Source organism: Curcuma longa, chromosome 11 (assembly GCF_044706935.1).
Source record: "Curcuma longa cultivar G26 ecotype Majalengka, Jawa Barat chromosome 11, ITB_CL_G26_1.1, whole genome shotgun sequence".
Taxonomy (NCBI): Eukaryota; Viridiplantae; Streptophyta; class Magnoliopsida; order Zingiberales; family Zingiberaceae; genus Curcuma; species Curcuma longa.
In genome coordinates, this window is record NC_133871.1 from 17569622 (window position 1) to 17595919 (window position 26298).

The 26298-nt window shown below is 38.5% G+C and overlaps 6 protein-coding genes and 1 pseudogene across 6 annotated transcripts; 3 read left to right on the forward strand and 4 right to left on the reverse strand.

Annotated features, from left to right (window-relative positions):
• Positions 1–92: 92 nt before the first annotated feature.
• LOC141840587 (chloride conductance regulatory protein ICln) lies at positions 93–4404 on the reverse strand. The gene is made up of 7 exons (XM_074728627.1): positions 4238–4404; positions 4047–4170; positions 3438–3552; positions 1792–1851; positions 1644–1697; positions 1449–1540; positions 93–502 (listed from the first exon to the last, which is right to left on the reverse strand). The coding sequence occupies exons 1-7, from the start codon at positions 4402–4404 to the stop codon at positions 422–424; spliced, it is 693 nt and encodes a 230-aa protein (XP_074584728.1). The 3' UTR covers positions 93–421.
• A 259-nt stretch (positions 4405–4663) lies between these two features.
• Positions 4664–5450, reverse strand: LOC141841976 (uncharacterized). The gene has a single exon (XM_074730180.1). It carries the CDS (start codon positions 5448–5450, stop codon positions 4821–4823), a length of 630 nt encoding a protein of 209 aa, XP_074586281.1. The 3' UTR covers positions 4664–4820.
• Positions 5451–7024: 1574 nt separating this feature from the next.
• On the reverse strand, positions 7025–7816 carry LOC141841966 (uncharacterized). The gene has a single exon (XM_074730170.1). It carries the CDS (start codon positions 7814–7816, stop codon positions 7187–7189), a length of 630 nt encoding a protein of 209 aa, XP_074586271.1. The 3' UTR covers positions 7025–7186.
• A 2098-nt stretch (positions 7817–9914) lies between these two features.
• On the forward strand, positions 9915–12808 carry LOC141841474 (heat shock protein 83-like). The gene is made up of 4 exons (XM_074729649.1): positions 9915–10228; positions 10315–10456; positions 10668–10948; positions 11042–12808. The coding sequence occupies exons 1-4, from the start codon at positions 10091–10093 to the stop codon at positions 12590–12592; spliced, it is 2112 nt and encodes a 703-aa protein (XP_074585750.1). The 5' UTR covers positions 9915–10090; the 3' UTR covers positions 12593–12808.
• A 280-nt stretch (positions 12809–13088) lies between these two features.
• Positions 13089–15125, forward strand: LOC141841475 (patellin-4-like). Its single transcript, XM_074729650.1, has 4 exons — positions 13089–13969; positions 14289–14413; positions 14487–14628; positions 14706–15125. The coding sequence occupies exons 1-4, from the start codon at positions 13172–13174 to the stop codon at positions 15012–15014; spliced, it is 1374 nt and encodes a 457-aa protein (XP_074585751.1). The 5' UTR covers positions 13089–13171; the 3' UTR covers positions 15015–15125.
• Positions 15126–16896: 1771 nt separating this feature from the next.
• LOC141841476 (protein G1-like7) lies at positions 16897–17765 on the reverse strand (annotated as a pseudogene).
• A 936-nt stretch (positions 17766–18701) lies between these two features.
• Positions 18702–24299, forward strand: LOC141840384 (uncharacterized). The gene is made up of 9 exons (XM_074728359.1): positions 18702–18750; positions 19874–20075; positions 20286–20606; positions 20746–20956; positions 21746–21892; positions 21971–22095; positions 22683–22887; positions 23168–23418; positions 23798–24299. Exons 2-9 carry the CDS (start codon positions 19960–19962, stop codon positions 23964–23966), a joined length of 1545 nt encoding a protein of 514 aa, XP_074584460.1. The 5' UTR covers positions 18702–18750; positions 19874–19959; the 3' UTR covers positions 23967–24299.
• The last annotated feature ends 1999 nt before the right edge of the window (positions 24300–26298 follow it).

Genomic DNA, 26298 nt, shown 5'->3' on the forward strand with positions numbered 1-26298 from the left:
AAGAAGGCAGCGGCAACGTGAATAATTGGTGGAACAACTCGAATTGGATCGTCGAGTCTAATCAAATGGAAGCACATTGGCTTGAGAAAGACTTTCTAAGCAGGCAACTTGTTGCTAATCATCGTAGACAATATCCATTACAACGATTGCACGATTAAGTTTCACGAACTCTTGGGTTCGGTTTCCATTGGGATACAATCCTTGATGGTATTCCTTTGATTTGATCATCACACAATTGAGTATCGAACACATTCTTGACCAATCGCAAGACCTTTTACGTAGATTTTACTCAAACTAAACCAGTTCAAACTGGTAAACCGAACATTCTCTTTAGCTGACGACAAGCCTAAGGATAAGACATCTGCATGGTAATGGTAATGGTAATGGTAATGGAGAACTGCAGAGCTGGTGGGGAAATGCGTTAGTTGGCTGCCAAGCAATGATCGTCATGAAACTCTTCGTCTTCGTCTGCATCCTCAAACTGCTGGGAATTGATTTGAAGCTGCATCAGAGACAATGGCCAACTAGTTAGAAGACCATAGTTAACACCCTTCCAAGTTAAAAATAGGAACAGGACAAGAACATAAAGTCGTTAAAGGAAATAAAAGTGAATATTTGAGACTATAAGTTAGATTGTGAAAATCTTACTATGAAAACAATCCAGATCGGTAGATGCAAACTAAAACTGAACAAACTGAGTATTCAGTATTTGACTCAATAAATGAATTTTAATCATCTATAATATATTAAAAATGAGGGGGAAAAAATAAAAGTTGCATTATTATAAAAACATTTTACCTAAATTATATGAATAATAATGTCTCCAGTTGAACTTATAAAAAACTAAATAAAAAATTACATAACTCGATAAGAAAATGAAGCTCAGCTCAAGTTAGCTAGTTTACCAACTAGTAAAGAAAAAAATTTATGAGCAACATTTAATGTTTTTGTAGGTAAGAAGATCAGGTTAACTATTTGAAGATTCCCATATATAGAAGCCTAAATGCAAAAGAAATTATCTCACTGAGTCCTGTCTCCAATTTTCTTCTATAGTTGATTTTTCAATAGCTTTTGTTTCTATGTTCTACTTGCCGCTATAGCAGACAAAGTTACTTTGATTTTGCTTTCTATTAGAACTTTGATACTTAAATGGCAAGAAAATAAATAAATGCATCAATAGGTGATGCCGATAATAGTAACCAACCAATAAAAGACCAGTATATGCTTTGAGATGAAAACCATGGCAGAACTTGTAAATACAAAAATATTATTAATAAGCAAATGCACATCTTCTTTTAGCAATTTCTACACAAAACATAGGTTTGAAGATATTCCCCTGCCAAATATTTGACAATGTTAAATGTTATATTGTAGTAAGGAATATCTATCCATGACAACAATGCATCACTCAAAGGTAAATAAGCATGATACCCTGCACCTATACATACCTTATGAACTCTCCGAGATAGGTCATGATCTCCAGTTGCAGAACCAATGGGATTGCCAGGATTTTCTGAAAGTTGCCACTCAGAATCACTTCCTGCAATGAAAAGAAAAATGATTTACATAGATATCGTTGCTATAGTTGAATAATGATAGAAAGCCAAACTGCAATGCTTCTATATTAATTCAAATCAAATTACCAGCATCGCCCATTTCTTTATCACCAAAAAACCAAGTATTTTCTTCCTCTCCTTCTGAATGTACAACATAAGAGGACAATGATCAGATATGGAGGGCCTAAGTATAATCTGATTAAAGGAGAAAAGGAAAAAAAGCGTCCACCCATACCTTGATGAGGCTCAGGATTTAGCTCGGCACATTGACAGAAAATGTCAAAGAGAGTATCCACTATAACATTAGTCAAGGATGCCATGAAAAAAAATGATATTGTATCACTTATTGGTTCATGTCGCAGACCAACATGACTACAGGTGTTCAAGATCAAACACAAAAATCATGAACACTAAACTTGAGCTGATAATCACAAAACTGCCACACAATGGCTAGGTAGCAGTGGTACCACAATGGATTATAGCAAAGTTAAAACAAAGATGGTTTAGATTCATTTTTGCAAACTTGCTAACTGCCCTCAGCTGTGAGCTATACTAAAGTTGGCCAAATGTAGTAAAACAAAGTTTAAAAAGGCCTCAAGAAACAGAAGGAAAAAACAACATAGACATCAAAACCCAGAAGTTCTCAAGAAACATGGGCCTACAACCTCAAAGCCAGATGCTGTGACAGAAAGGATGGTTTTGTTATATTTTCTATTAATCATAAGTTTATCTATTAAAATGTTATTTCCCATAAACTTTTAATGTGTTTATCTATAATCACTCACATAATAGGATAGAAAGAAAGCCAGATCAAGACAGAGAACAAGACCTCAACCTCAAACAAATTGAAGTGAAGAGACCATGGTTAATGTTTTTCTTCACAAAGCCCAGTACTTGCGCATGTGATAGTGACTCTCACTAGTCTTATTCCAATAGGAGGATACTATGAGTTTCTCTATGTGAATGTTCAGAATAACAGTTCAGGAAGAAAATTCAGTCCCTACCAGAATGGACCTGTACCGATGATTAAATGATGTATGGAATTCACAAGGACCAATGTTTTATTGTATACAATATTCTCACTTTCTAAAAATACATTATAGACTATTGTAATGTTTTTCCATTCATAATTTCCAAGTGGCTTACTAATATTTTCTTCAAAATAACATTAATAAGTACAAAAATATACAGCCTCCTTTGGCCTTGAGCACAGTAAAATGTTTTAAGGATCGAATATATTGATTACCATGATATTACAAATCAACTGGCAGTGAGATAAATCACTGTTTGGTACACACTAAACACTAACAGCATGATACACAAACATAACTGCTACTAGCATTATAGATCAATATTGGTATAGAATAGGTGGTTGCTCCCTAAAATTATGATTACCCAGTATGTAATATTTTTATATTACCAGAAACAATTACACCAAGTGACCAAACCCAAATTCTAAGGTTTTTTCAGTACCAAGAAAAAAAGCAACGTGCTAGGAGGATCTAAAATTAACAACCATATAAAAAGAATAGAGATCTTTCTCTTAGTGAAAGATGGGACTTGATAAGAAGACAATCACGGTCCCAGAATATGCAATCAATGAGTTACAGATCTATGCAATGAACTTGCAGGACAATCAGAGCAATAAGATAAGATGACATTCATAAGAATGTATCATTATGCCATAACCAAAATCCATAATGAAGCATTGCCAACCGCATCAGATTCTTTCCTACTTTGACAAACACACTCGTAGTAGCATTAAAGAGAAAGTTGACCACAAAAGATTCAGCAATGCCTACTCTATACATGAAAATGCATTCAATCAATGACGTTGCCACAAATGAAAACAATATGAGGCACGCATGATAGCAAGGATACATTTTTCAGCATCTGAAGGAAGAAGTCTCATTTCAGTGACTTTTGACAATTCCAAATCAACATTACTTTCAGAATCTGAGCTTTTAGACTCTTCATCTTCATTGCCTGTCTCAATCTGACAAAGAATCAAGCAAACAGTACATAAGCAATAAAGCAAAAAACACAGAGGAGTCATCAGCCAATATGACTATCCTCTGTAGTGTAACTCATTGTTGCCCCTCAAATAATTCAAATCCTTCAGGACATCATCACTATAAAGGACCATTCTCAGCTAATAATCCCTCGACTCAAACAGGCAAACATTAAACACCAACATGTAGCAATCCAAGAAACAACTAACACCAACATGTAGCAATCCAAGAAACAACTTACTAGTAATCCCTCAATTCATGCTTAGAAAATTCAAGTCAAAGGTAACAAAAGAACGAGTTTACCAACCAGTGACGCAAAAATAGTGCACTTTCGAGCACCAAAATGAATTCTCCAAAGAAACACGGAAAACTTTCTCATGCTTAAGATTAAAAAAAAGTCACGTTTTATACTTTTGATCCTTTAGATTCAATAGCAATTCCGGCAGAACTGCCCCAAACTGAGTCATAGATCAAATACCTGAGTATAGATGCAAGGAAAGGGGTAGGCCTCCAGGTCCCTCGACACGGCGTGGAGGGACAACGACAAGAAATCCACCGCATACCCTTTCCCTTTGTCGGCGTCGCTCAGCCAAATCACCTTCCTACAGGATTCACTCACATCTGAGAGAAGACAAGAAGCAAGAAACTGAGTGGGGGCGACACCGATACCTTGAGGTGACGTAGAGAGTTCCAGGCGACTCCAGGGGCCGGGAACCGAGGGCGACGGCGACGCCAGGCTCAACGTGCATCAGCTCCTCGCCGTCGTCGGAGTCCAGCCGGGGCCGTCCATCGCCGTCGACGACGCGACCATCGAAGTGCAGCAGCCCTAAACCCATAGTGGGGTATCTTTAGGGTTCCGATGACACAACGCCCCTTTTTAATCCAGCGGAATAATTTCCAATTTAAATTTATTTAATTATTTAAAATTGTTATATTTTAAATTTAAATTTATTTATTCTTGATAAACAATTGACTCTTTATTTTTATTAAAGAGTGTCTTCTATATTAAAAATTTTTTAAAAATCACATTCTAAATATTTTTCTCAATTTATTTTTTTTCGCCTTACGAGTATTTTTAATCAAAATTATTCTATATATACTGCTCCAACATTAATTAAAAATTTAATTAAATAATTTTTTAAACAATTGACTAATTTTAGTCAAACTAAAATGGAGAGCAATCCTCTCTTCCTTATAAAAAAAAAAATGAAAAAACAGAAATAAAACTTTACACGATCTGTTCTTCCTCTGTTCATTCCACGATCTCTTCGATCGTGCTCAGCCTCTGCCTGTAATTCCGCCGCCGTTGCCTGAACTTAGCCGGCATCTTCTTCTTCTTCTCGTAAGGCGAATTCGATCCGTGATAACGCTCATCGCCGCCATCAAAATCAGTATAAAATCCAAATTCCTTCTCGTTCACGGCTTCATTAAGCGCGGCGCGCTGCCCCGCTAACTCCGCCGCCACCGGCATCACCCTCCGAGCGCCCTTGCGGCGCCGTCCGCCGGAGCCGGAAGCATACGCCGAGAGCGCCACGCTCGCCCGCACCGCGAGCGCCGCCATGTCAGAACCGGAGAGCGGGTACTCGAGCTTGGAAAGCGGGAGGAGGAAGTAGAGATGGCCCGGCCGGAGCGAGTCGTCGGCGGCCAAAGCGCGGATTTTGGCGTTGCAGTAGAGCTCGTCGGAGCTGCAGATGAAGGAATTCGATATCCGTTGGCCGGAGAGGGCGTCGCGGACCTTGCTCTCGGCGGGGTACTCCAGCAAGGAGCCGTCGGTTGTGACAACTTTAGCCGTCAGAGAGTATCGACGGTGCTCGGAACCTCCGTCGGCGTCGGCGGCGGCGGCGGCAGCGGAGGTGGAGGAGGAGGAGAAGCAAGAACCCATGAATCGAATCGAATTGAAATGGAGGAGATTGGGAATTGGGATTGACATTTATAGACGGAGAAGAGAAGGATGAGATGGGTGAAGTCGTCATTGTTGGATTTCGGTCATCAATGACGACAGTCTGGATACGGGAAAGTTTCACTCCACCCTCTATAGTTTGGTTTTTTACAAAATGCCCTTTAAAGTTTGAAGATATCAAAATGGCCCTATACTTTAACATATATTATTCTGTTGTAACGATATTATCAAAATTGTTTAATCTTTAAAAAAATTACTCCTTCGTGTGCAAACTTATCATCCTTCGTAGTGGTCAATTGCAACTTCTCGATTTATTTTTTCATAGATGATTATGAGATCGATCGTGTCGGGATCACTAGGATAACGGATTATATTCTACTTTTGAAGAAATTGAATGTGCAACTTATTTTAAAAAATATATATATATCCCCCCATACAACTAGAGAAAAGATTGGCACATGACTAAAAAGCTAAAAAAAAATGCTAACTATTTGCAAAAATAATTTAAAAATTTTAAACTGTATACACTCAAGATCTCACTTCAAAACATATATTTCACCAAAGTCCCACCTCAAGTAAGCTTTGAATTCTTTTTAGAGCAACTTATATTATTTTATTTCAATAAAAAATAGAATCTATCACTTTAACTGTCCTATACAGTCAGATCCACAATTATTTGTAAGGAAATAAATTAGAAAGTTGCAATTGAAACTTATATTATCCTAGACAATACTATAATTATTCTAAAACTCTTATAATTATTTTGATTTTGCCTCATTGAACGTGGAAGCTTTCAAATGTTTCATTGATGCTTAAACATTTCGATTTAGTCACTAAAAATTGCAAACGATAAGAATGATAAAATTTAACGAGTATTTGGGTGATTTTAAAACTTTGAGGGGCCATTTTGAAAAAATAAAAGGACTTGATGTGACGTGGATGATGGCTTTCGAACTAGAGGCACGAGAGTTTAGTTGCTTGTCGGCCAAGCACAAGACGGATAATTTTTATTAAATTAAAACACCAAACAATTCAAAACGTTGACTTTGCACAGGAAGTCATCACGAAGCTTCTTTTTTCACGGGAAATAATAAATTTATTTTTTCAAGAGTCAATTAGACGAATTAAAAGAGCACTAAATTTGAAACTGCACTCCTTATTTTTGGTTTATAAATCGTTTTAGTCAATATTAAAGTAATTTTATAAAATTAGAACACGTTTAACAAATTTTTATTAATGTTAAACTAATTTTAAAAATAAAATAAAGTGTTTTTTTTTTCAAAATTTTTCTTCGTGACCGTGTCACAACAATGTCACCGTCCGCGTTTTCTCTGTCCAGGAAAGTGGCGATGAAATCCGTTACTTGCACGTTAACGGGGTCCTTCACGTTCCGTTGGGGACAGCTTTTGCTGACGTGTTCGCCCACGTCATCATCGTCTCTCATAGGTAAGCCATGAGTCAAACCCTTGGGTTCCTCTTGACCTTGAGATTTTGTTGATTTTCCACAGCCGTTGGATTCTTTTTTAATGGTCAATATTTTTTAACATGATCTTGGATAAAATTAATGTTTAAATATCTTATAGATTTTTGATAAAATTATCAAAAATATTTTACACTGTCAAAGTACCATAAACTTCAACTAAAAGAACCAAAAACTTTATAAAAAAAAAAGAAGAAAAATCAGAAATAAAACTTTACACGATCTGTTCTTCCTCTGTTCATTCCACGATCTCTTCGATCGTGCTCAGCCTATGCCTGTAATTCCACCGCCGTTGCCTGAACTTGCTCTGCTTCATCGCCGGCATCTTCTTCTCCTTCTTCTCATAAGGCGAATTCGAGCCGTAATAGTGCTCGACGCCGCCGTCAAAATCAGTATAAAATCCAAATTCCTTCTCGTTCACGGCTTCATTAAGCGCGGCTCGCTGCCCCGCTAACTCCGCCGCCACCGGCATCACCCTCCGAGCGCCCTTGCCGCGCCGTCCGCCGGAGCCGGAAGCATACGCCGAGAGCGCCACGCTCGCCCGCACCGCGAGCGCCGCCATGTCAGAACCAGAGAGCGGGTAGTCGAGCTTGGAAAGCGGGAGGAGGAAGTAGAGATGGCCCGGCAGGAGCGGGTCGGCGGCGGACAAAGCTCGGATTTTGGCGTTGCAGTAGAGCTCGTCGGAGCTGCAGATGAAGGAATTCGATATCCGTTGGCCGGATAGGGCGTCGCGGACCTTGCTCTCGGCGGGGTACTCCAGCAAGGAGCCGTCGGTTGTGATGACTTTTGCCGTCAGGGAGTATCGGTGGTGCTCGGAACCTCCGTCGGCGGCGGCGGTGGCGGAGGAGGAGGAGAAGCAAGAACCCATGAGTCAAGTTGAAATGGAGGAGCTTGGGACTGACATTTATAGACGAAGGAGAAGAGAAGGATGAGGTGGGTGAAGTCGTCACTGTTGGATTTGGGTCATCAATGACGATAGATTTTGGGGGCTCTCGCTGGATATGGGAAAGTTTCATTCCACCCCCTACACTTATTCGTATTTACAAATACCCTTTCAATTTTGGAGATATCGAAATGGCCTGATACTTTAAAAAACAACATAAACATAAATTATTTTCTGTATAACAGTATTGATCGTAGTCTAATCACTCTTGTCTTGAGTGAAAAATGAAAATAAACATATCTATATTAATATTGATCTTCTAATGTGTAATTTTTGTTGTTCTATATTAAAAATATATATAGAATATTTTCTCACATAACTGTTCTAACTGTATTATCCTAGATAAACACTATAATTACTCTTAACCTCATCTAACTATTTCGATTTTGCCAATTACACGCGGAAGCTTTCAAATGTTTGGTGCTTAAACATTATAATATAACAATTTAGTCACTAAAAATTGAAAATGATTAGAATGTCAAATTCTGAGTAGTACTTGTGTGATTTTAGAACTTCGATGGGCATTTTGCAAAATAAGAGGACTTGATGTGTCATGCATTACAGTTGTTTAGTTGCTTCTCGCCCAAGCACAAGAGGCAAGTTCTTCGTAAATTGAAACCCCAAAGCAAGTCAAAACGTTGACTTGTTCATCTGAAATATAAATTTAATTTTTAAGGTCAATCAGACAATATAAATGATTAAAAGAGCACTAGGCAATACTAGAGTTGCAAATGATTAAATAATATTTTTTTATAAAAAAATCATTAGATAAAATTTCCTTATTTTGGTTTATAAGTAGTTTTAGTTAATATTAAAGTAAATTTAATTGTCAAAATAATATTAATAAAAGTAGAACAAGTTTAACAAATTTTTATTAATGTTAAATTAATTTTAACTAAAAATATTTAAAATAATTCTACTCAATGATAAAAATATAACAGTGTGTGTTTTTAAATAAAAAAATAAAATAAAATGTTTTTATGAAAATTCTTCTGCGTAACTGTGTCAACAGTGTCGCAGTCCGCGTTTTCTTTCAGTCCAAGAAAGGTTCAGTGAGATCCGCTACTGCACGTTAAGGCCTTTCACGTGTAGTTGGTCTTTGATAATAGATTGAGAATGAATCGAATTTCATATATTCTATTTTCATCCTAATTTATTATACTGATAAAAATCAAATATTTATTTTCATCTTTATATTTATAAGAGGAATCAAATATCCAATCCGTTAATCCGATCTGAATCAATTTGAAAAAATCAGATTAGGAATAACACTTTTTTAAGTTCCGATCACATTTGAATGAGAGGTTTTAGATTAGTTTAAATTTGGATTCAGATGGATCTAAGCCGATCGAATTGATTTGGATTTAAAGTTTACTAGCTTTTTTTAAAAAATTAAATTAAATTTTATTTTAAAAATTAAAATATTTTATATAATATTAATATATAATAATAAAAAATTAAGATAAAAATAAAAAATTATTTAAAAAAATAAAATTTTTTTTGATAGATTATACGGATTCAAATTTGAATTTTGGATTTCAAATTAAATTTGAATTTGAATCGAATTGAATTAAAATTTTTAATAATATTTTTATTTCAATCTTATTGGAATAATTTGATTCCATTCATCACACCTTATGTAAAAGGATTATTAATCTAACATTAACAAAAATATTATATTTTTAACATAATCATAATAATAATTTAGTAAGATTATGATAAATTTAATATTTAAATATTTTTTATATATTTTAATCTATAATTGTACAAACAAGACTCGCAAACAATTGATATAAATTAATATATCCATTTCAGGAGTAATTTGAGATAAAATAATAACAATTTATCTCATTGCCCCCTCGTTTTCTCCAATAATAATAAAATTTAAAAAAAAAGATTTTTATATATATAAAAAATACTTATTTTTCTCCACGTTCGAGAAGCTTCTTGATTTATCTTAAAAGATAGTTTAATGGAGGACTAATTAGAGTGGGTGAGGCGTCGGTTAAGAAAAGAATCGCAGGAAGTCTCCAGAAGTTCCCCGGAGACCTCCAGTCCCTCCCTGGCGAATCCTCTGCCGGCTATAAAAGCCCTTCGCCGATCATCTCTTCCTCGCTAGCACAATACTGATCGCACCGAAACCCTTGAGGCATCTGATTCTTGTTCCCGTTCGCGAAGCCAGTTTCTTCGATCGAGGTGATGGCGGACGTGCAGATGGAGCAGACGGAGACCTTCGCGTTCCAGGCGGAGATCAACCAGTTGCTGAGCCTCATCATCAACACCTTCTACTCCAACAAGGAGATCTTCCTGCGCGAGCTCATTAGCAACGCCTCGGATGTGAGACATCGCTGCATTCTACTTTCTCTGCTCCCGTTTTTGTTCCCCTGTGTTGTTCGTTGCTGAAACAAATCGTGTGACTGCAGGCACTCGATAAGATCCGGTTCGAGAGTCTCACCGACAAGAGCAAGCTGGACGGCCAGCCGGAGCTCTTCATCCGCCTCGTGCCTGACAAGGCGAACAAGACGCTTTCCATCATCGACAGCGGCATCGGCATGACCAAAGCAGGTAAGTTCTCTTTTCCGCACTTTGTTGGAATGTTGGTTCGATTGTTTGCGTTCACTGCAAGTAGTTCATCATAATCCAACTTGTAGAGGACACAAGATTTTTTGGTAAATGATGCTCTCCAAGTGACCTGAAAACGTGAAATAGCCAGAACATTGTGGTTTTATCTCGTGCTTTTTCGTCTCTTTTATGGTAATTGTTTTTATCTTTGTAGATCTGGTGAACAATTTGGGCACCATCGCACGGTCTGGCACCAAGGAGTTCATGGAGGCACTCCAAGCCGGTGCGGATGTGAGCATGATTGGTCAATTTGGTGTCGGCTTCTACTCCGCATACCTGGTCGCCGAGAAGGTTATTGTGACAACCAAGCACAATGACGACGAGCAGTATATTTGGGAATCACAAGCCGGTGGTTCCTTTACCGTCACTAGAGACACAACCGGCGAGCAGCTCGGCCGGGGAACCAAAATCACCCTCTATCTCAAAGAGGACCAGGTACTTGTTTATCTCTAAATAGTCTAGATTTTTAACTGCTACCTTAGTTTTATCCCACCAGTTAGTAAAGATACAAATTGCCCTTTCTTGTAGTTGGAATACTTGGAAGAGAGGAGAATTAAGGATCTGGTGAAGAAGCACTCGGAGTTCATCAGCTATCCGATCTATTTATGGACAGAGAAGACCACCGAGAAGGAAATTAGTGACGATGAGGACGATGAGGAGTCGAAGAAGGAAGAAGAAGGCGACATTGAAGAAGTCGACGAAGACAAGGACAAAAAGTCCAAGAAGAAGAAGGTGAAGGAAGTCTCCCACGAATGGCAGGTGATCAACAAGCAGAAACCGATCTGGCTGCGGAAGCCAGAAGAGATCACGAAGGAAGAGTATGCTTCGTTCTACAAGAGCCTGACCAATGACTGGGAGGAACACTTGGCCGTGAAGCACTTCTCCGTGGAAGGACAGCTCGAGTTCAAAGCCATCCTTTTCGTGCCGAAGCGTGCTCCGTTCGACCTATTCGACACCAGAAAGAAGATGAACAACATCAAGCTTTACGTCAGGAGAGTCTTTATCATGGACAACTGCGAGGAGATCATCCCTGAGTACCTCAGTTTCGTGAAGGGCGTGGTGGACTCGGACGACCTGCCCCTCAACATCTCCCGCGAGATGCTGCAGCAGAACAAGATCCTCAAAGTGATCAGGAAGAACCTCGTCAAGAAGTGTATCGAGATGTTCACTGAAATCGCGGAGAACAAAGAGGACTACACCAAGTTTTACGAGGCCTTCTCGAAGAACCTGAAGCTGGGCATCCATGAGGACAGCCAGAACAGAGCTAAATTGGCGGATCTCCTCCGCTATCACTCCAGCAAGAGTGGTGAGGAGATGACGAGCTTGAAGGACTACGTCACCAGGATGAAGGAAGGTCAGAAGGAGATCTATTACATAACTGGCGAGAGCAAGAAAGCCGTCGAGAACTCCCCGTTCTTGGAAAGGTTAAAGAAAAAGGGTTATGAAGTGCTTTTCATGGTGGACGCCATTGACGAGTACGCCGTGGGGCAGCTGAAGGAGTACGACGGCAAGAAGCTGGTGTCAGCCACCAAGGAAGGGCTCCACCTCGAGGAAACGGAGGAGGAGAAGAAGAAAAAGGAGGAAAAAAAGGCCGCCTTTGAGAGCCTCTGCAAGACCATGAAGGAGATCCTCGGCGACAAGGTGGAGAAAGTCGTCGTCTCCGATCGTATAGTGGATTCGCCCTGCTGCTTGGTGACCGGCGAGTACGGGTGGTCGGCTAACATGGAGAGGATCATGAAGGCGCAGGCGTTGAGGGACAGCAGCATGGGCTCCTACATGTCGAGCAAGAAGACGATGGAGATCAACCCGGAGAACGGCATCATGGAGGAGCTGAGAAAGCGGGCGGAGACGGACAAGAACGACAAGTCCGTCAAGGATCTGGTGCTGCTGCTGTTCGAGACTGCTTTGCTGACCTCCGGATTCAGTTTGGAGGATCCCAACACCTTCGCCGGGAGGATCCACAGGATGCTGAAGTTGGGGCTCAACATTGATGAGGACGAAGCTGGTGGTGATGACAGCGACATGCCTGCGTTGGAGGAAGATGGAAATGAGGAGAGCAAAATGGAGGAGGTCGATTGACGTCCAGGGTTGAGGTTTTTTCGTTGACAGTACGGTGTGTCTCTGGGTTGCAAATCGTGGGTCGTTATGTTTCTTCTGTCTTTGTCTAGTAAGCGTTTAAAGACGGTTTAAAAGTGTTTTTTTTTGTGGGTCTATAAGTGACTATACCTAGCACTGATGAATGGACTTTGACAAGTTTAAAGAATATATCGAAAATGATGCCATTTTAATTTTTAATTTTTAATTTTTGTTTATTATTTAAATTGGCACACGCAAATTGAAAACAACTTCTCCCTCCATTAATTATTCAAAAAAAAAAACCCCGGAAAAAATTAACTGCCCCATTGATCTACCCCGTCTTTAGTCTTTTCTTCCTCGCCGTATAATCCATGCCCACCTATTTAACAGGCCGAAGCCGAGCTGTTTGCGTTTCTCACCGCCACTTCCGCCGCGTATTATTCTCCTCCTCTTCCCTTCCCCTCCCCTCCCCTCCCCTTCTAAGCTTTCGCCATGGATCCATGGTGCTTTTGCTCCTCCTCCTCCTCTTCCCACTTCGTCGATCTGATTCCCTTTTAACTTTAACCCTAGGTTTGATCCGCCATGGAACCGCCCTTCGACGACGACGACGACGACCGGCAGGAAGCAGTCCCCGACTCGCCCGTGGACCTCAAGCCCTCCGACAAGAAGGCCCTGATTGATCTCCGAGAAATGCTGGAGGAAGCCATCCTCAGCGGGGACCTCATCAAGCCCCCTCCCCCTCGGCACCACGAGGCCAGGCACCGGACCCGCGTCGCGACCGAGGGCAAGGAGGAGGAGCAGGATAAGGAAGAGAAGGAGGAGGAGGAAGTGCTGGATCCGGGAGGTTTGTCCCTCTGGGGCATCCCGTTGCTTCCGAGCAAGAAGCACGAGGGCACCGACGTGATCCTCCTCAAGTTCCTCCGGGCCCAAGAGTTCAAGGCAGCGGAGGCGCTGGAAATGCTCCGGAGGACGCTGCGGTGGCGGCGGGAGTTCGGGCTGGAGTGCGCGAGAGGTGTTTGCGAGAATGACGAAGAGGCGGCGGCGCTGGCGGAGCACCTCAAGGGCGCGGCCTACATCGCGGGGCGCGACCGGGAGGGGAACCCCGTGTGCTACAACGTCTACGGGGTATTCAAGGACCGCGAGGTGTACCGCAGGGCGGTGGGCAGCGCCGAGCGGCGGGAGCGGCTCCTGAGGTGGAGGGTGCGGCTGATGGAACAGGGGATCGAGCAGATGAACCTCCACTCCGGGGGCTCTGCCGCCATGCTCCACATCATCGACTTCAAGGACATGCTACGGCCGGGGTTGAAGGAGCTTCGCACTGCCACCAGGGAGGTCGTCGCCGTTCTACAGGACAACTACCCCGAGTTCGTCGCCAAGAATGTAAGATCAATGCTTTACTCCTCGGCACTTTAATCTTCTGTTATTCAACACCATGGATTCTTAGTTGAAACTTATTTTGGTATTGCTCCACCAATCAAATGACACTCTTTGGGTTGAGTTTGTCTGAGGAAAATAAGAAGAATTCCACTATTGACAGAATGATCTTAAAACAAATGTTTGTGAATGATTATAAAAGAAAAGGATAGAACTGGGAACAATGTTTGGTCTTGGGATAACATTTTGTTTGTTCCTAGTTACATTGAACAAATTTGATAAAGATATGGAATGCAACTAATTTAGTTTTATTTTATTTTCGCAGATATTCTTGAATGTCTCCTTTCGCTACTATGCTTATCATGCACTATTCTCTCCTTTCATTACACCAAGAACAAGGAGCAAGTTTATATTTGCCCGGTCCTCAAAAGTTACTGAAACACTTCTCAAGTAAGATTAAGTGATCAATCGGATTGCTGATAATTAACTAATAGGTAGAATAAATAAGCTTTCTCATGTGCAGGTTTATATCTGCAGAGAATATACCAGTGCAGTATGGTGGCTTGAGAAGGGAGAATGATGAAGAATTCTCAGAAGACAATGGAATAGCATCCGAGATCACAATTAAAGGTGGAACCTCCTCTATAGAGATCCCCATAGTTGAGGTACTACTCTATTTGCCAACTTCAGGAGCATATGTAACTGGTGTGCCATTCTTAACTCCTGTAATTACATGATACAGCCGGGGGTCACAGTCGTGTGGGATGTAACAGTTGTGGGATGGGAAGTGGACTACAAGGAGGAGTTCATCCCCGACGATGAAGGTTCATACAAAATCTTGATTCAAAAGGAAAGAAACCTTGAAGAATGCATTAGGAACTCTTTCTACATCAGCGAACCGGGGAAGCTGGTGTTGACGGTCACGAATAAAACTTACAAGAAGAAGAGAGTTCTTTATAGGTCAAAGTGCAAGCCAACCATCCCCTTGTATACTCTACCAGATCCTCTTCATCCCACTGTCCAATCACCTTCAGGTGTTCTGAGAACCTAGTAATATCTATTTCTGTCATTAATTCAAGTATTATACTCTTTCAAAATACTTGTACATTGGTCTCTTTTTGTTTAACAAATCCCAGTTTCCATCACTAATTGTCTCCATTTGTTGCACACTTAAACATGAAACATACACATTGTGTTTCCTCCAGGTTTTTGCATCCAGGATTGTTAATATGAAAGTTTATTTCGCTTGATCAATCATGCCAAATCTTTCATTTAGGTCTGTCAATAGAATTTTTGCAACTATATGTGAAATTTAATTGTTCCTTGAGGAGAATGGTTCTTGCTGGATGATGTCCTTTGTTGGGTGTTTGATCAATTGAATCTGAAGTTGAGTGACAAAAGAGTAAAGTTTATGATTTCATTGTTTGCAGTTTTTGGTTTTTTCAAGATCCTCAGTATATTTTTGAGCATTTTAGAATCACTTACAACTCTCATTTAGCAAGCATCGAAGATTTTTTTCCCTACACAAATAGATACTCTTCCTTTTGAATTATTGATAATAAAAGATGAAACTGTCATTTTAGCGGCTCCTCCAATTTACAAGGTGACCTCTCACTATCTGGAAGGGAATAAATTACCGAAGATTTCGTCCATTTATAAGGATTAACTGTTCTTTTCCTAGACGTATAGTTAATTATGTAGTTTACTTTTGAGTTGAAGTAAGTATAATTAATTTTGAGTTTAGATCATAATTATTATCACTTAGGATATTTTTTAATCGATCTTTTTGGTGATTTTTGCTTTTTTTTTGAGACTTGAGTAAATAAAACAAATGCCTTGGCCAAATAATACTTTAATTAGGATCAGAGTCCAAAATATGTAAAAAAATAAATTATATTGCCAATTTCATATATAAATTAAATTAAATATATATATTGAATTCCTTGTTAGCAAAAATAGTGCAACCCACTCGCAAGTCGAGCCCTTTCATTTTCAATTCCTAGTGCAACAGAAAATTAAAAGCCAAAACACACAAAAAAAACAAGCAGTTCAGTATGCAATGCAAACAATACACTCCAAAATAAAAATAATTAATAACGTTAATAATATCTACCAAATTAGTTTTCGTTTTTTTTATTATTAGATATCTAATTTAAGTTTGTTAATCTTGGGATGGACGATTCTATTTCATATCAAATAAATTTAAGAAACGAAATAACTCCTGATGTAACGCTCGTTAGTTGTTTAAACATCGTGTGTGTGTGTATATATACTGTATGAATTTTAAAATTTAAGATTGTGTTTAGTTTAAATTATCATTAAAAATGTGTTTGGTTTAAATTATCATAACGAACAGCGAAGATAATTTTGAGAATATTTTCCTATTAACCCTAGAATATAATCATCAAAAATAAATCACATTTCAACGGTAATTATATCTCAAGTTTTGTAATTGACATTTGCCGATGTGACGGACATACTTGATTACTTAGGAATCCTTGGTTATCTAAATTAAATAGGATTAAATAATATAATCTTAGATTAATAATCACGGTTATCATAACTTCCAATCCAACGCACCCTAATTATTTAGCAAAAAACCCCTACTTTTTATCACCATACCATACCATGCCTGGGGTACCAAATTAATTAGCTCCATGTATCATAAAAACTTACTAACGTTAGTTAATTTGCTTGTGAATGGTCGGGATTAGTTGCATCATATAGTTTATGATTTTGCATGAGGTCTACGTTATGGAGCCAAATCCACTAATTAATGCCTATAATATTTTTAGTTATTAGTAGTTAAGGTTTCAATTGATCTCTATGTAGTTAATTAATTACCATAGAACTATTCTTCAACAGATTAAACAGGGAAAGAAAAGTGCATGCCTTGTACGTATTATACAAACCCTAATATTTTTTATTGGTAACTTCCCTTTTTGGTTGATCATTTTGCCCAATTCAAGTTCCTTCTTCTCCCTATCATCAACAAGAACAAGAACAAGAACAAGAACAAGAACATACTTAATGTTGATTAGCAAGTCCAAGCAGTGATTAAGGATAGTTATTACGTATATAAATAATATCACATGCACTTTATTGTTTACCGAGGATGTTATTGGTGATCGGTTACGTCGATGAAGGTGTTCCCATGTCCCCAGCGGGCGGCGGTGGCGGCGGCGGTGGCGGCGGTGGCAGTGGCTTCTTGCGCTTCTTGTCGTAGCTGACGCCGCGGGCCTTCGACTGGAAGGCGCGGACCTCGCGGAGGTAGATGCGGACGGCGCAGGCGGCGAAGGGGTTGTCGTCGTGTCGGCCGCCGTTCTCCTCGAAGGCGGCGCGGAGGCGGCCGACGAGGGCGTCGAGGGAGCCCCACGCCTGGCGGAGCGGGCAGGGGCAGGGGCCGGGCGGGCAGGGGAGGCCGAAGAACGGGCAGCCCGCCACGTGCACCTTCGTCTTCCCGAACTGGTCCAGGTACCGGAGGAACTCCAGCACGTGCGCCGCGCTGCACCGCGCCAGCCCCAGCGGCGGCTGGTGGCTCCTCAGGTACTGCAGGAACGTGTTCCAGTCTCGCCGCTTCTGCGACTCGTACCGGCTCAACGTCGCCACCTCCGCGCCGCCGGAGCTCGGGCTGCCGCCGGAGAAGTCCGGAGTCGACTCCATCACGTATCTCTCAGATCGATCCAGTTAATTAAAATGATGAACCAGGAACAAAATTCAGCAATTCGTGCGATAGATTTAATTACGACCTCGAGGCGGATACATGGGAAGGGAAGAGGGTGGAGAGGATCGCCTGTTAGGATTTCAGAGCTGGCAGTTTCTCTGCGTTTAGGGTTTATTTATGATGGCGATAGGGACGGTGGCCAAACAGAAAGAGAAAGAGAAAGAAGAGGGTGATTGAAAGAAAGGACAGTGGATTTGGACTCGTGCACTGCGTTCAATTATGGGTGCCTGCAAATATTCTTCATGAAATTATAGACATTAATATAGTGTTAATGGTAGTTAAAATAACCCTAAGCTCTAAGAAAGTGCACTTCATGTAAATTATAGGATATTATGGTTTACTATCGCGGACGTACGGTCAATGGCTCAGCGTTTACTGTAGTTGCTACAGGTGAACGATGCTGATGGAGAGGGAGAGGGAGAGGGAGAGGGAGAGGGAGGCGGGAGGCCCCTGTTCTGCTACGTGAAAACGAAGCTACTTCCCTGATCAACGCATGCCTGTCGATGATGGCGGCGATACAGGGAGCCGACACGCGGCGCGTCAGCCGGGCACGGCGGGGAGGACCCGACGGCCGCCTGCGGCGCGCTGCTTCGTCTGGAAGAACACGAGGAATTCATGTCTTAATCCTAACCAACGTCCCAGGTACAGCGTTCGATAGAGAGGCATTTAGGTTGAGAGGGAATCCGTCGTGTCGTCGCTCTCCATGCGCTCTTTTCGTTAGCAGGGGGGGCTTCATCTATGAATAGAGCTTCGTACCATCCTATTTAAACGATGAATAGAGCTTCGTACCGTTGTGTTAATAAAATAATAATAATAATAATAATAATAATAATAATAATAATGCAGATAAGGCTGGCAGTGGACCGTTCATTTCGATGGCGGGGAGATGGAGAAGAATAGGCGAGCCCCGGCCCATATAAAACCTACCCGCACGTGTTTCTCACGTGTCCCCGGCCCCCGGTCGCCGCCCTAATAAACCTGGCGGTTGATCTCTCGCAGTCTTCGCTGTCTTCTTCCGACTGCAGGCGGTGACATCGAGTTTGGGATCGGAAACTGAAAACTGGTATGATTTCTTCGAGCTCCTTCCCCCAACTCCGTGGTGTTGCCCTTGAGTTATTTTCGTTTTCCTTCTTTGGGGTTTGCCGATCATCTGATTTTGTCTGTTTTCTACCATTGAAGCTGTTACTTGTAATCTCATGATTTGGGGGTGGTGGCCTTGCTTGAGGATTCGATTTTATTTTATTTTTTTTCGCACTGATGCCGTTTTCTACCTGTTTAATCTTGCATTTCGATCTGATGTCTTGAAAACTAAGTTATCTAAACTATCAATTTTGAAGAAAGAGTATGCTCAGATTATGAAGATTTCAACGGGGATGAGAATTTGATTTTTGAGTGCGCTAGTTTCATGTAATTTGATTTCGACAATGGACCTGGGATGAAGAATTTTCAGCTCCACTTTCATGTTTGGATACGGGTAACTTCAGTGCCGGAGTAGAAGGGGTTTTACATATTGCCTTGTGTCTGATTTTCACATGTTCTTACTAATGAATTAAGTCGGAGAATTTGTTCTCCGTGCCAAAGTCTGGTAGAACTTTACTTATTTATAAAGTCAGACAATGTCGTTTATCAAATATCAAAATGATACTACAAGTTCTACAACCATCGATCATATGAATGCTCACTTGTTAAATATAAAATCCCATGCTCACTGGCAGAAATGTAGAAACCTAAGATTTGAAACTAAGTGCAAGTGATATTAACTCGAAAATAGTTGAAGTGCTATATCATAATATATAACTGCAGAAAGGAATTAATGCAAATAACAAAAAAATCACACAAAGTCAACATTCTCAAAATAAAATGTAAACAAGATTATATGATGGAGTTTATATATATACGCACTTGGTTATGAATAGAAATATCATGAAATTGACAATAGAATGGCCATTTCAGTTTTTTGGTTCATGCACTAGAGATGAGAAACAAAACAGCCATACACTTATCCAGTTTAGGACAAATCAGTTGTAACACTTCAACAAAGTATATACATACCAAAAAACTGAAATGCCCATTCTATTGTCAATTTCTTGAAATTTCTATTCGTAACCAAGTGCTGCATCAATATGAAGAGTTGATGTATTGTGAAAACCTTAATTTCATTTTAACATATCCTAATCTGTTTGCAGGGTTTGTTGCAATTCATATGAATTGCCATATTCTTCAACAATGACATGAACAGATGCATTTGTGAGGTCATATTCTTGGATCTCGGATGGCAGGTTGTGCTTCTATAGCTTCTTGCACTCTACTACGGGCCCAAAGTATATGTTGTGAAACAGAACCTCTCTTTGTCAACAGAAGGAATATCTATGCTAGAGTGTTAGGAAGGTGAATATATGGGGAATTTTAAACGGACTTATTTATTTGCTGTCTCCTTTTTCATTCATGTACTTATTTTTTTCTTCAATTAGACAAGCACTTGAATAAATATTTCTTTTACAGAACTTGAGAAAACAATTTTGGTTTTGAAATTTCATTAAATATGCATTAAATATCTTGATTTGAGAGTTTGCACTTATTTAATACCCTATTCCACAGTTGGCATCTCAGGAAAGTTGATCTTATTAGTCAGCTCAGATTTTCTACACCATTTTTAGCAAATGCATGTTTTGGCACATCCTCGAAAAGAGTTCGATGCATGAAGAAGAGCTCCCCTAAATGTTTTGGTGTGGGGATGTTGATAACTCCTGAAAATAGTGTGGCAGAAAATTGGACTCCTATCGTTGACCAAATGCTTCTAACAATCAGTGTGATCTTTGCATACTTAGCTGGGGTAGTTCCCAAGGACAGGACGTTTCCTAATGTAGGAAGCAACACAGCAGTCCCATCTTATGATGCTGCAACATCCAGCAATGGTAGGTAAGATTAGTCTTCTCGTTGGAACTATCATGTCCACCTTGTCCTGTGATATATTCTTGTATATCTTAAGAAAATTGGTGTCACTTTTTAAAGTAAATTTGTCATGATGGGTTTATGTGAATGCGCCATTATGTTGCAGATCAACTGAGTCCATCTCAAACAATTGCTGGCTTGAAATAAGCGGGAAACTTATGGATGCTTTGAGCACTATCAAAGACAATCATGCTTTCAGTACCAAAGTTTCTGAAGATCTTTATTACAGCAAAAGGAGTCTCTTGAATATGTTTGCTGTTAATGAAGGTCCTAGGTTGCGCTTGATTTGGGTTACTTTGCAGCAGCTGCAAAATAAGGCAGGTTGTTTGGATACTTTTAATGTTGTCCTACAGATATGACCATGGCTCAATGATCACCTTTATATACAAATCAGAGATATTTGATAGAGCCTGTAGTGGTTATATCCTTTTGGTGCTTGTTAATTCGATTCGATAGGCATCTTAGTTTCCTACAATTTCAGCTAATTTTTTACTTGTGACTCAATGGATGTCGTCTAACTTGAGAACTTTATTCTTTTTTATGTGAGGCAATGGCCTGGTCAAGATAAAGTTGATAACATTTTTTTTCCATGAACTTTGGTGAAGGAATTAATTTTTTTTCGCTGCTATCTAGACAGCCATAAAAGGAAAATATAATTTTCCCTTCAAAACTATCAGTGAGCTGATATTATAGTGTGCAAATGTGGTTAGAACTTTATGTAGGCTTGCTGGAGCTTTACCATTGGTCCATGGAAACTTGAAGTGATTAGAAAACAAAGATTTGTTTGAGTTCATCTTGAGTTTAATGTTTAACAAAAAAAGATTGCAGAAGAAACTGAAAAACAAGATGGAAGGTTTTGTTATCTTCATTGCTTTTGAGAATGCCAGAGTTATTGTTAATTCCTACTTAAGTTCTAATATCTGGGGTAGTAAACAGTATCGCTCCAATAGATAGTCTGGAGCTGAGTTAAAAATGAGATATCGGGAGCAATTCTGTTAGCTTAACACTGACTGATTTATTACATTTCTTATTCTCTTGCTCATTTGGTGTACTTACTAGCTCTCCAGGATGTAGATCTAATTTAAGATGCTAAACTGTATTGGCAGGTCAATGCTATCTCAGAAAACAGTAAATTTGCTACCCGTGATGCCTGGTCAGAAATTTCATCAAAAATTGTAAGAGGAGTAATTTTACCAGTTTGCATGGAATGGCTCAGAGTAGAACTCAACCTGGAAATTGGAGAATCCAATGTGGTATAGAATGGCATCAAGTGCCTCCGTGTTTTAGGTTTCTAATTTTCATACTTGCTGATGTCTTCATTTCTGTTTCAGAATCTACCTTCCAAAATTATTGGTAAATTGAAGGAAGATGACAGAATATTACAAAACATAAATAGAACTGGCAAATGTGAACTATATTCAGACCTGATATTCTTTCTTAGATTTGGTTCGCCCAGGTATTATTATAGTTTTTGTAGCTTTTATCCTCGGATTATATATTTTTTCTATAGTTCTTTATATTATGCAATTATGCATTTGTTTCATATATGATAAGTTGATTCATTATTTGTTTATTTAAACAGTCAAAACCTTCAGTTTTATAATTATCAGGTTATCAATGAACTGTTAATTGTGTTTTTTATGGAAATAATGATCCTGCAGAGAATATTGTTCTGATATCTATAATTTGATATGCCAACTTGCTGATGTGTCGAAATGTACACTTTTTCATTGTTTTGTCAGTCAACATAACCTTTGTAGAATACTAATTACAGATTGCAATACATTACTTTTGTCATTGATAACACTTTTGTAGAACATTACCTTTGTCATTGATAACACTTATTACAGATTGCAATACATTATCTGTCTCATTCTCTAGTTCTCTATTCTTTACCTTTGTATAACACTTTTTCATTGTTCTGTCAATCAACATAACCGTTGGCAATCAACTTCACGTAGGAACACTCTTTTTACCAAAAATTTCTCTACTCTAATCAGATTGCAATACATGACCTGTACTACCCTTTTTTCCTTTGGCCAGTCCTTGGTGCTGTTACGATAGTAAGCTTCTCCCACAACATGGAGCTGACATTTTAGAAGACATGATTGTTATGTTGGCTGATACCATAGCGAGCATATATGTGGAATTTATCTCAATTGACAGTGACATTTCTACAGAGATTAATGGCTTGGGCTTAACTTTATGCTCGATGTCCACTAGAACACTTCAAAAGCTTCGGAATGAGGTATCGGACTAAAGTGAATTTGCCCTTGACATCTTTAATGTTTTATTGTTGATTGGCTATGCATAAGTCTTTGTTTCAGATTCCCTTTATATGCTACTTAGTTTTTCTGACATTGTGTAAATGGTTCGGTTAAAATTCCTGTAAATTTATACATTCACTGTAAAAATAAAGGATGAAATGAGGACATCATTGTTATTGGAAAAATATTAGCAGGAAAGTTTTCTACTTGTAATTATTTTATTTTTGTATTAGTTGTTAATTTCAAAATTGTTGTTTACAGGTTCTACTGAACCAATGGCTTCAGGATAACTTCGAGTCTGTTATCTCGATGTATGAGGATCATTTTGAGTTACATGTCCTGCAGAGAGAATTTTTTGACAATCCAGAGCGCAAGGAAAGTAGTGACCTTCCTTGGTGGAAGAATCTTCCATTCAAAAAGTCAGCAGTTCCATCACTTGTGCCGTATGTCCGTATCAGCCAATTTTCCCTGCCAGTAAAACGAATGAAAGAATTAAGAGCCTTAACTGGATGGTGTGTCCTTTAACTCATACCTTTACTTGTTTTAAAGCTGAGATGTTATGGAAACATATATATATTCGCCGCAAAACTACTGCTGAACAAGCATTGGTTTTTAATATTCAGATTAATTTTTGAAATGGTTTGATATAGTAATTCAGTTGGATATCCTTCTGTTGACTTGTAAGCTATCTTCAAATAGTTAAGTGATGATCACTCTCTTCTGCAAAAATTTATAGAGGTGATGAGCTACGATCAAAGTTACATGATATCCTTCTTTGCTTTCTCTCTTTAATGATATAGATGAACAATTGTACTTGCTCATGAATGATACTTTCTTCTTATTTTTTCTTCTTGTTTTTGAATAATGTGCCATTTTATCTGTTGCCTGCAGGAGGTACTGCTTCAGCTTGTATCTTGAGTTTTGCGACATCAGCATGCCTTTCTTTCGAGCTGCTTTCGCCAAGGTTAGCAATGCTGTATCATTCCTACTTGTTTCTATGATCGGGAGGTCTGTAGGTCTAATATTTAGTGGGATAAGGCAATCCTTAGGTTGGAGGTAGTCTATGGTCTCACTTCTTCCATCATTTTTTTCGTTTAGATTTCCTGATTTCAAAAGGCCGATTTCGTGTTAATTCGATATCATAATTCTTCTGTCATGTTACTGAGTTTCATATGGAAGGGCTTGTTTCAATCAATCAATCTTTTTCCCCAAGCAAGAGTTAATTTTCTTTAGCTTTCGTTCTGTGCTTTATCCTTGATTTCCCACACTTGAAGCTGAACGTTCCATAGGCATATGCTGCTAACAGCCTTGCAAGTTGCACCATGTGTAGCTATTTTCTACACATAAGACCTGTAAGTCCAGGGTTGAGGTAGATATGCCTCAAGCACCCTTAATGCCTTCTACAAGTTAGTTATCATAAAAAATCCAGAGTTTAAACAGTGTTTATAATTTTACCTCTGGCTATTAACGCCGTTAAGTGACCTAACGGGTAGTCGATAACCTATGAGCCATTCGGCCGAATGATCAGGAAGGGGCATTGATCTAATCAGGAGGCCTCCGAGGAGTAGTATAAGTGGCAAAACACGAATGACATAAACAAGAGCATCTTGGGTTAATTCTTAGTAAGGATATGTGTCTAGCGTGATTGATTCTTAGAAAGTTTAGTTATGAGTGTTGGGTCACTTTGCGCTTTGTGAATTTATCTTAATGATTAATGAAAATTTTTCATAGGATCGGATCAGTTTGATCATTTCTTTGATTAGTTAGTTCGAAGAATTATATATAAATATTTTATATTAGGTGTTTATTGGGTGTGTTATATAAGATATATAACCTATCAAATTCCTCTATATATATTTTGATGGAGGAGTTCAAAGCACATACAATTCCTTTATATATTTTTTTGATGGAGGAGTTCGAAGCACATATAATTCCTATGAAAAATAATTATAAAAAAATTGATGGAGGAGTTCAAAGCGCATACAATTCCTATGAAAAATAATTATATTGAAACTTCTGTTACTTTTTCAACTCATACAAATTGTTTATCTATAAAATTGTTACTCTATAATTTCGTTTAGTGAGTTACTTAAGTAGTTGGCTTTTGTCTTATGTAGTTATTCTATTTTTATAATAAATTTTATGTAAATGATAAGTATGATTAAAAATTCATGTTCCATGTTAAAATATTAACTAAGAGGATTTAGTCGAATCAAATTAAAGAAAAAAATTAGTTTCATTAACCAAAGGACTGTTAAATAAATGAAATAATAAGATCTAATTACAGGGAATTAAAATGTATTCGACCCATACTTCTTTTTTAAATTAATTTTTGGAAAATAATATTTATCATGATAGATGGCGAAAACTCCATTTAATGTGAAGAGGAGGGATCATATAGATGTTGATAGTGCCCAGTAGTGTTGTCATTTTCGACAGTCGATCACTATTTATTCATTCTATGAATGAAGCCTTCTGTCGGCCATTGTATTCAAACAAATTCCTATTAAATTCGATCGAATTGATTCTTTTCATATGTTCAGATCTCAAATCGAATTGATAAGTTAAATTAAAATTTAATTGATCTTTGGTCAATTTAAAATTAATTTACATCGAGCAGGTCAATTTTAGAGAGGCGGCACTAAAGCACAAGAGTCCTGAAGGTGTTTTCCAATTCAAACAAATTCCTATTAAATTCTATCGAATTGATTCTTTTCATATGTTCCGAACTCAAATCGAAATTGGTTAGTTTGTCCTCGGAACATATTTGAGTTAATTACGATGAAATAGAATTGTAAAAATAGATAAGAATTTGAATTTCAACGAAATCGAGATAATATTCTCTTCATAGATGGTCGTATGATCAATCGTATGAGACCGCTGAGGTGGTAAATTTTATCTTTTACAAAATTGAAAGTGTTTTCTAGTAAAGAAATTTATACAAAGAAAAAAGCTACTTGTCACAATAGAATTCCCGTCACAAATGTTGTGACGAGCACCGTTGGATTTTAAAATTAAGATTAAATCCTGATCGTAGATTGAATGGATGATTGTGATTGAATGGGTGATTGTGATTGAACGGTCCATATTCCCATCACAAATTTGTGACAGGAATATGTTGTGACAAGTAGCATTCCTAGGACACTTTGCGAGTAGGTCGGTCAGTTCATAATAAAATATAAAAAATCTTTACAATTTATTAAATTTAATAATTTTATAAATAAATTTTTTAAAAAAAATTCAATGAAATCTTTAATTCTTAATTTTATATATATATATATATATATATATATATATATAAAATATATATATACATCAAAATAATTGACATAAATCATAACAAAAAAATATATATTGCTACAAATTTATAATTCAATTTTAATTTTTGTTTC

Excerpts from the sequence above, each read along its gene's own strand:
- LOC141840587 (XM_074728627.1), bottom strand. The coding sequence starts at position 4,404 with ATGGGTTTAGGGCTGCTGCACTTCGATGGTCGCGTCGTCGACGGCGAT. Across the intron at positions 1,852-3,437 it reads TCCTTCAGATGCTGAAAAAT|TGGATACTCTCTTTGACATT; the intron begins GTATCCTTGCTA and ends CTAATGTTATAG. Across the intron at positions 1,698-1,791 it reads AAATCCTGAGCCTCATCAAG|AAGGAGAGGAAGAAAATACT; the intron begins GTATGGGTGGAC and ends TTGTACATTCAG.
- LOC141841976 (XM_074730180.1), bottom strand. The coding sequence starts at position 5,450 with ATGGGTTCTTGCTTCTCCTCCTCCTCCACCTCCGCTGCCGCCGCCGCC.
- LOC141841966 (XM_074730170.1), bottom strand. The coding sequence starts at position 7,816 with ATGGGTTCTTGCTTCTCCTCCTCCTCCGCCACCGCCGCCGCCGACGGA.
- LOC141841474 (XM_074729649.1), top strand. The coding sequence starts at position 10,091 with ATGGCGGACGTGCAGATGGAGCAGACGGAGACCTTCGCGTTCCAGGCG. Across the intron at positions 10,229-10,314 it reads TCATTAGCAACGCCTCGGAT|GCACTCGATAAGATCCGGTT; the intron begins GTGAGACATCGC and ends GTGTGACTGCAG. Across the intron at positions 10,949-11,041 it reads TCTATCTCAAAGAGGACCAG|TTGGAATACTTGGAAGAGAG; the intron begins GTACTTGTTTAT and ends CCTTTCTTGTAG.
- LOC141841475 (XM_074729650.1), top strand. The coding sequence starts at position 13,172 with ATGGAACCGCCCTTCGACGACGACGACGACGACCGGCAGGAAGCAGTC. Across the intron at positions 13,970-14,288 it reads CCGAGTTCGTCGCCAAGAAT|ATATTCTTGAATGTCTCCTT; the intron begins GTAAGATCAATG and ends TTATTTTCGCAG. Across the intron at positions 14,629-14,705 it reads TAGAGATCCCCATAGTTGAG|CCGGGGGTCACAGTCGTGTG; the intron begins GTACTACTCTAT and ends TACATGATACAG.
- LOC141840384 (XM_074728359.1), top strand. The coding sequence starts at position 19,960 with ATGGCAGGTTGTGCTTCTATAGCTTCTTGCACTCTACTACGGGCCCAA. Across the intron at positions 22,096-22,682 it reads CTTAGATTTGGTTCGCCCAG|TCCTTGGTGCTGTTACGATA; the intron begins GTATTATTATAG and ends TCCTTTGGCCAG. Across the intron at positions 23,419-23,797 it reads TTAAGAGCCTTAACTGGATG|GAGGTACTGCTTCAGCTTGT; the intron begins GTGTGTCCTTTA and ends TGTTGCCTGCAG.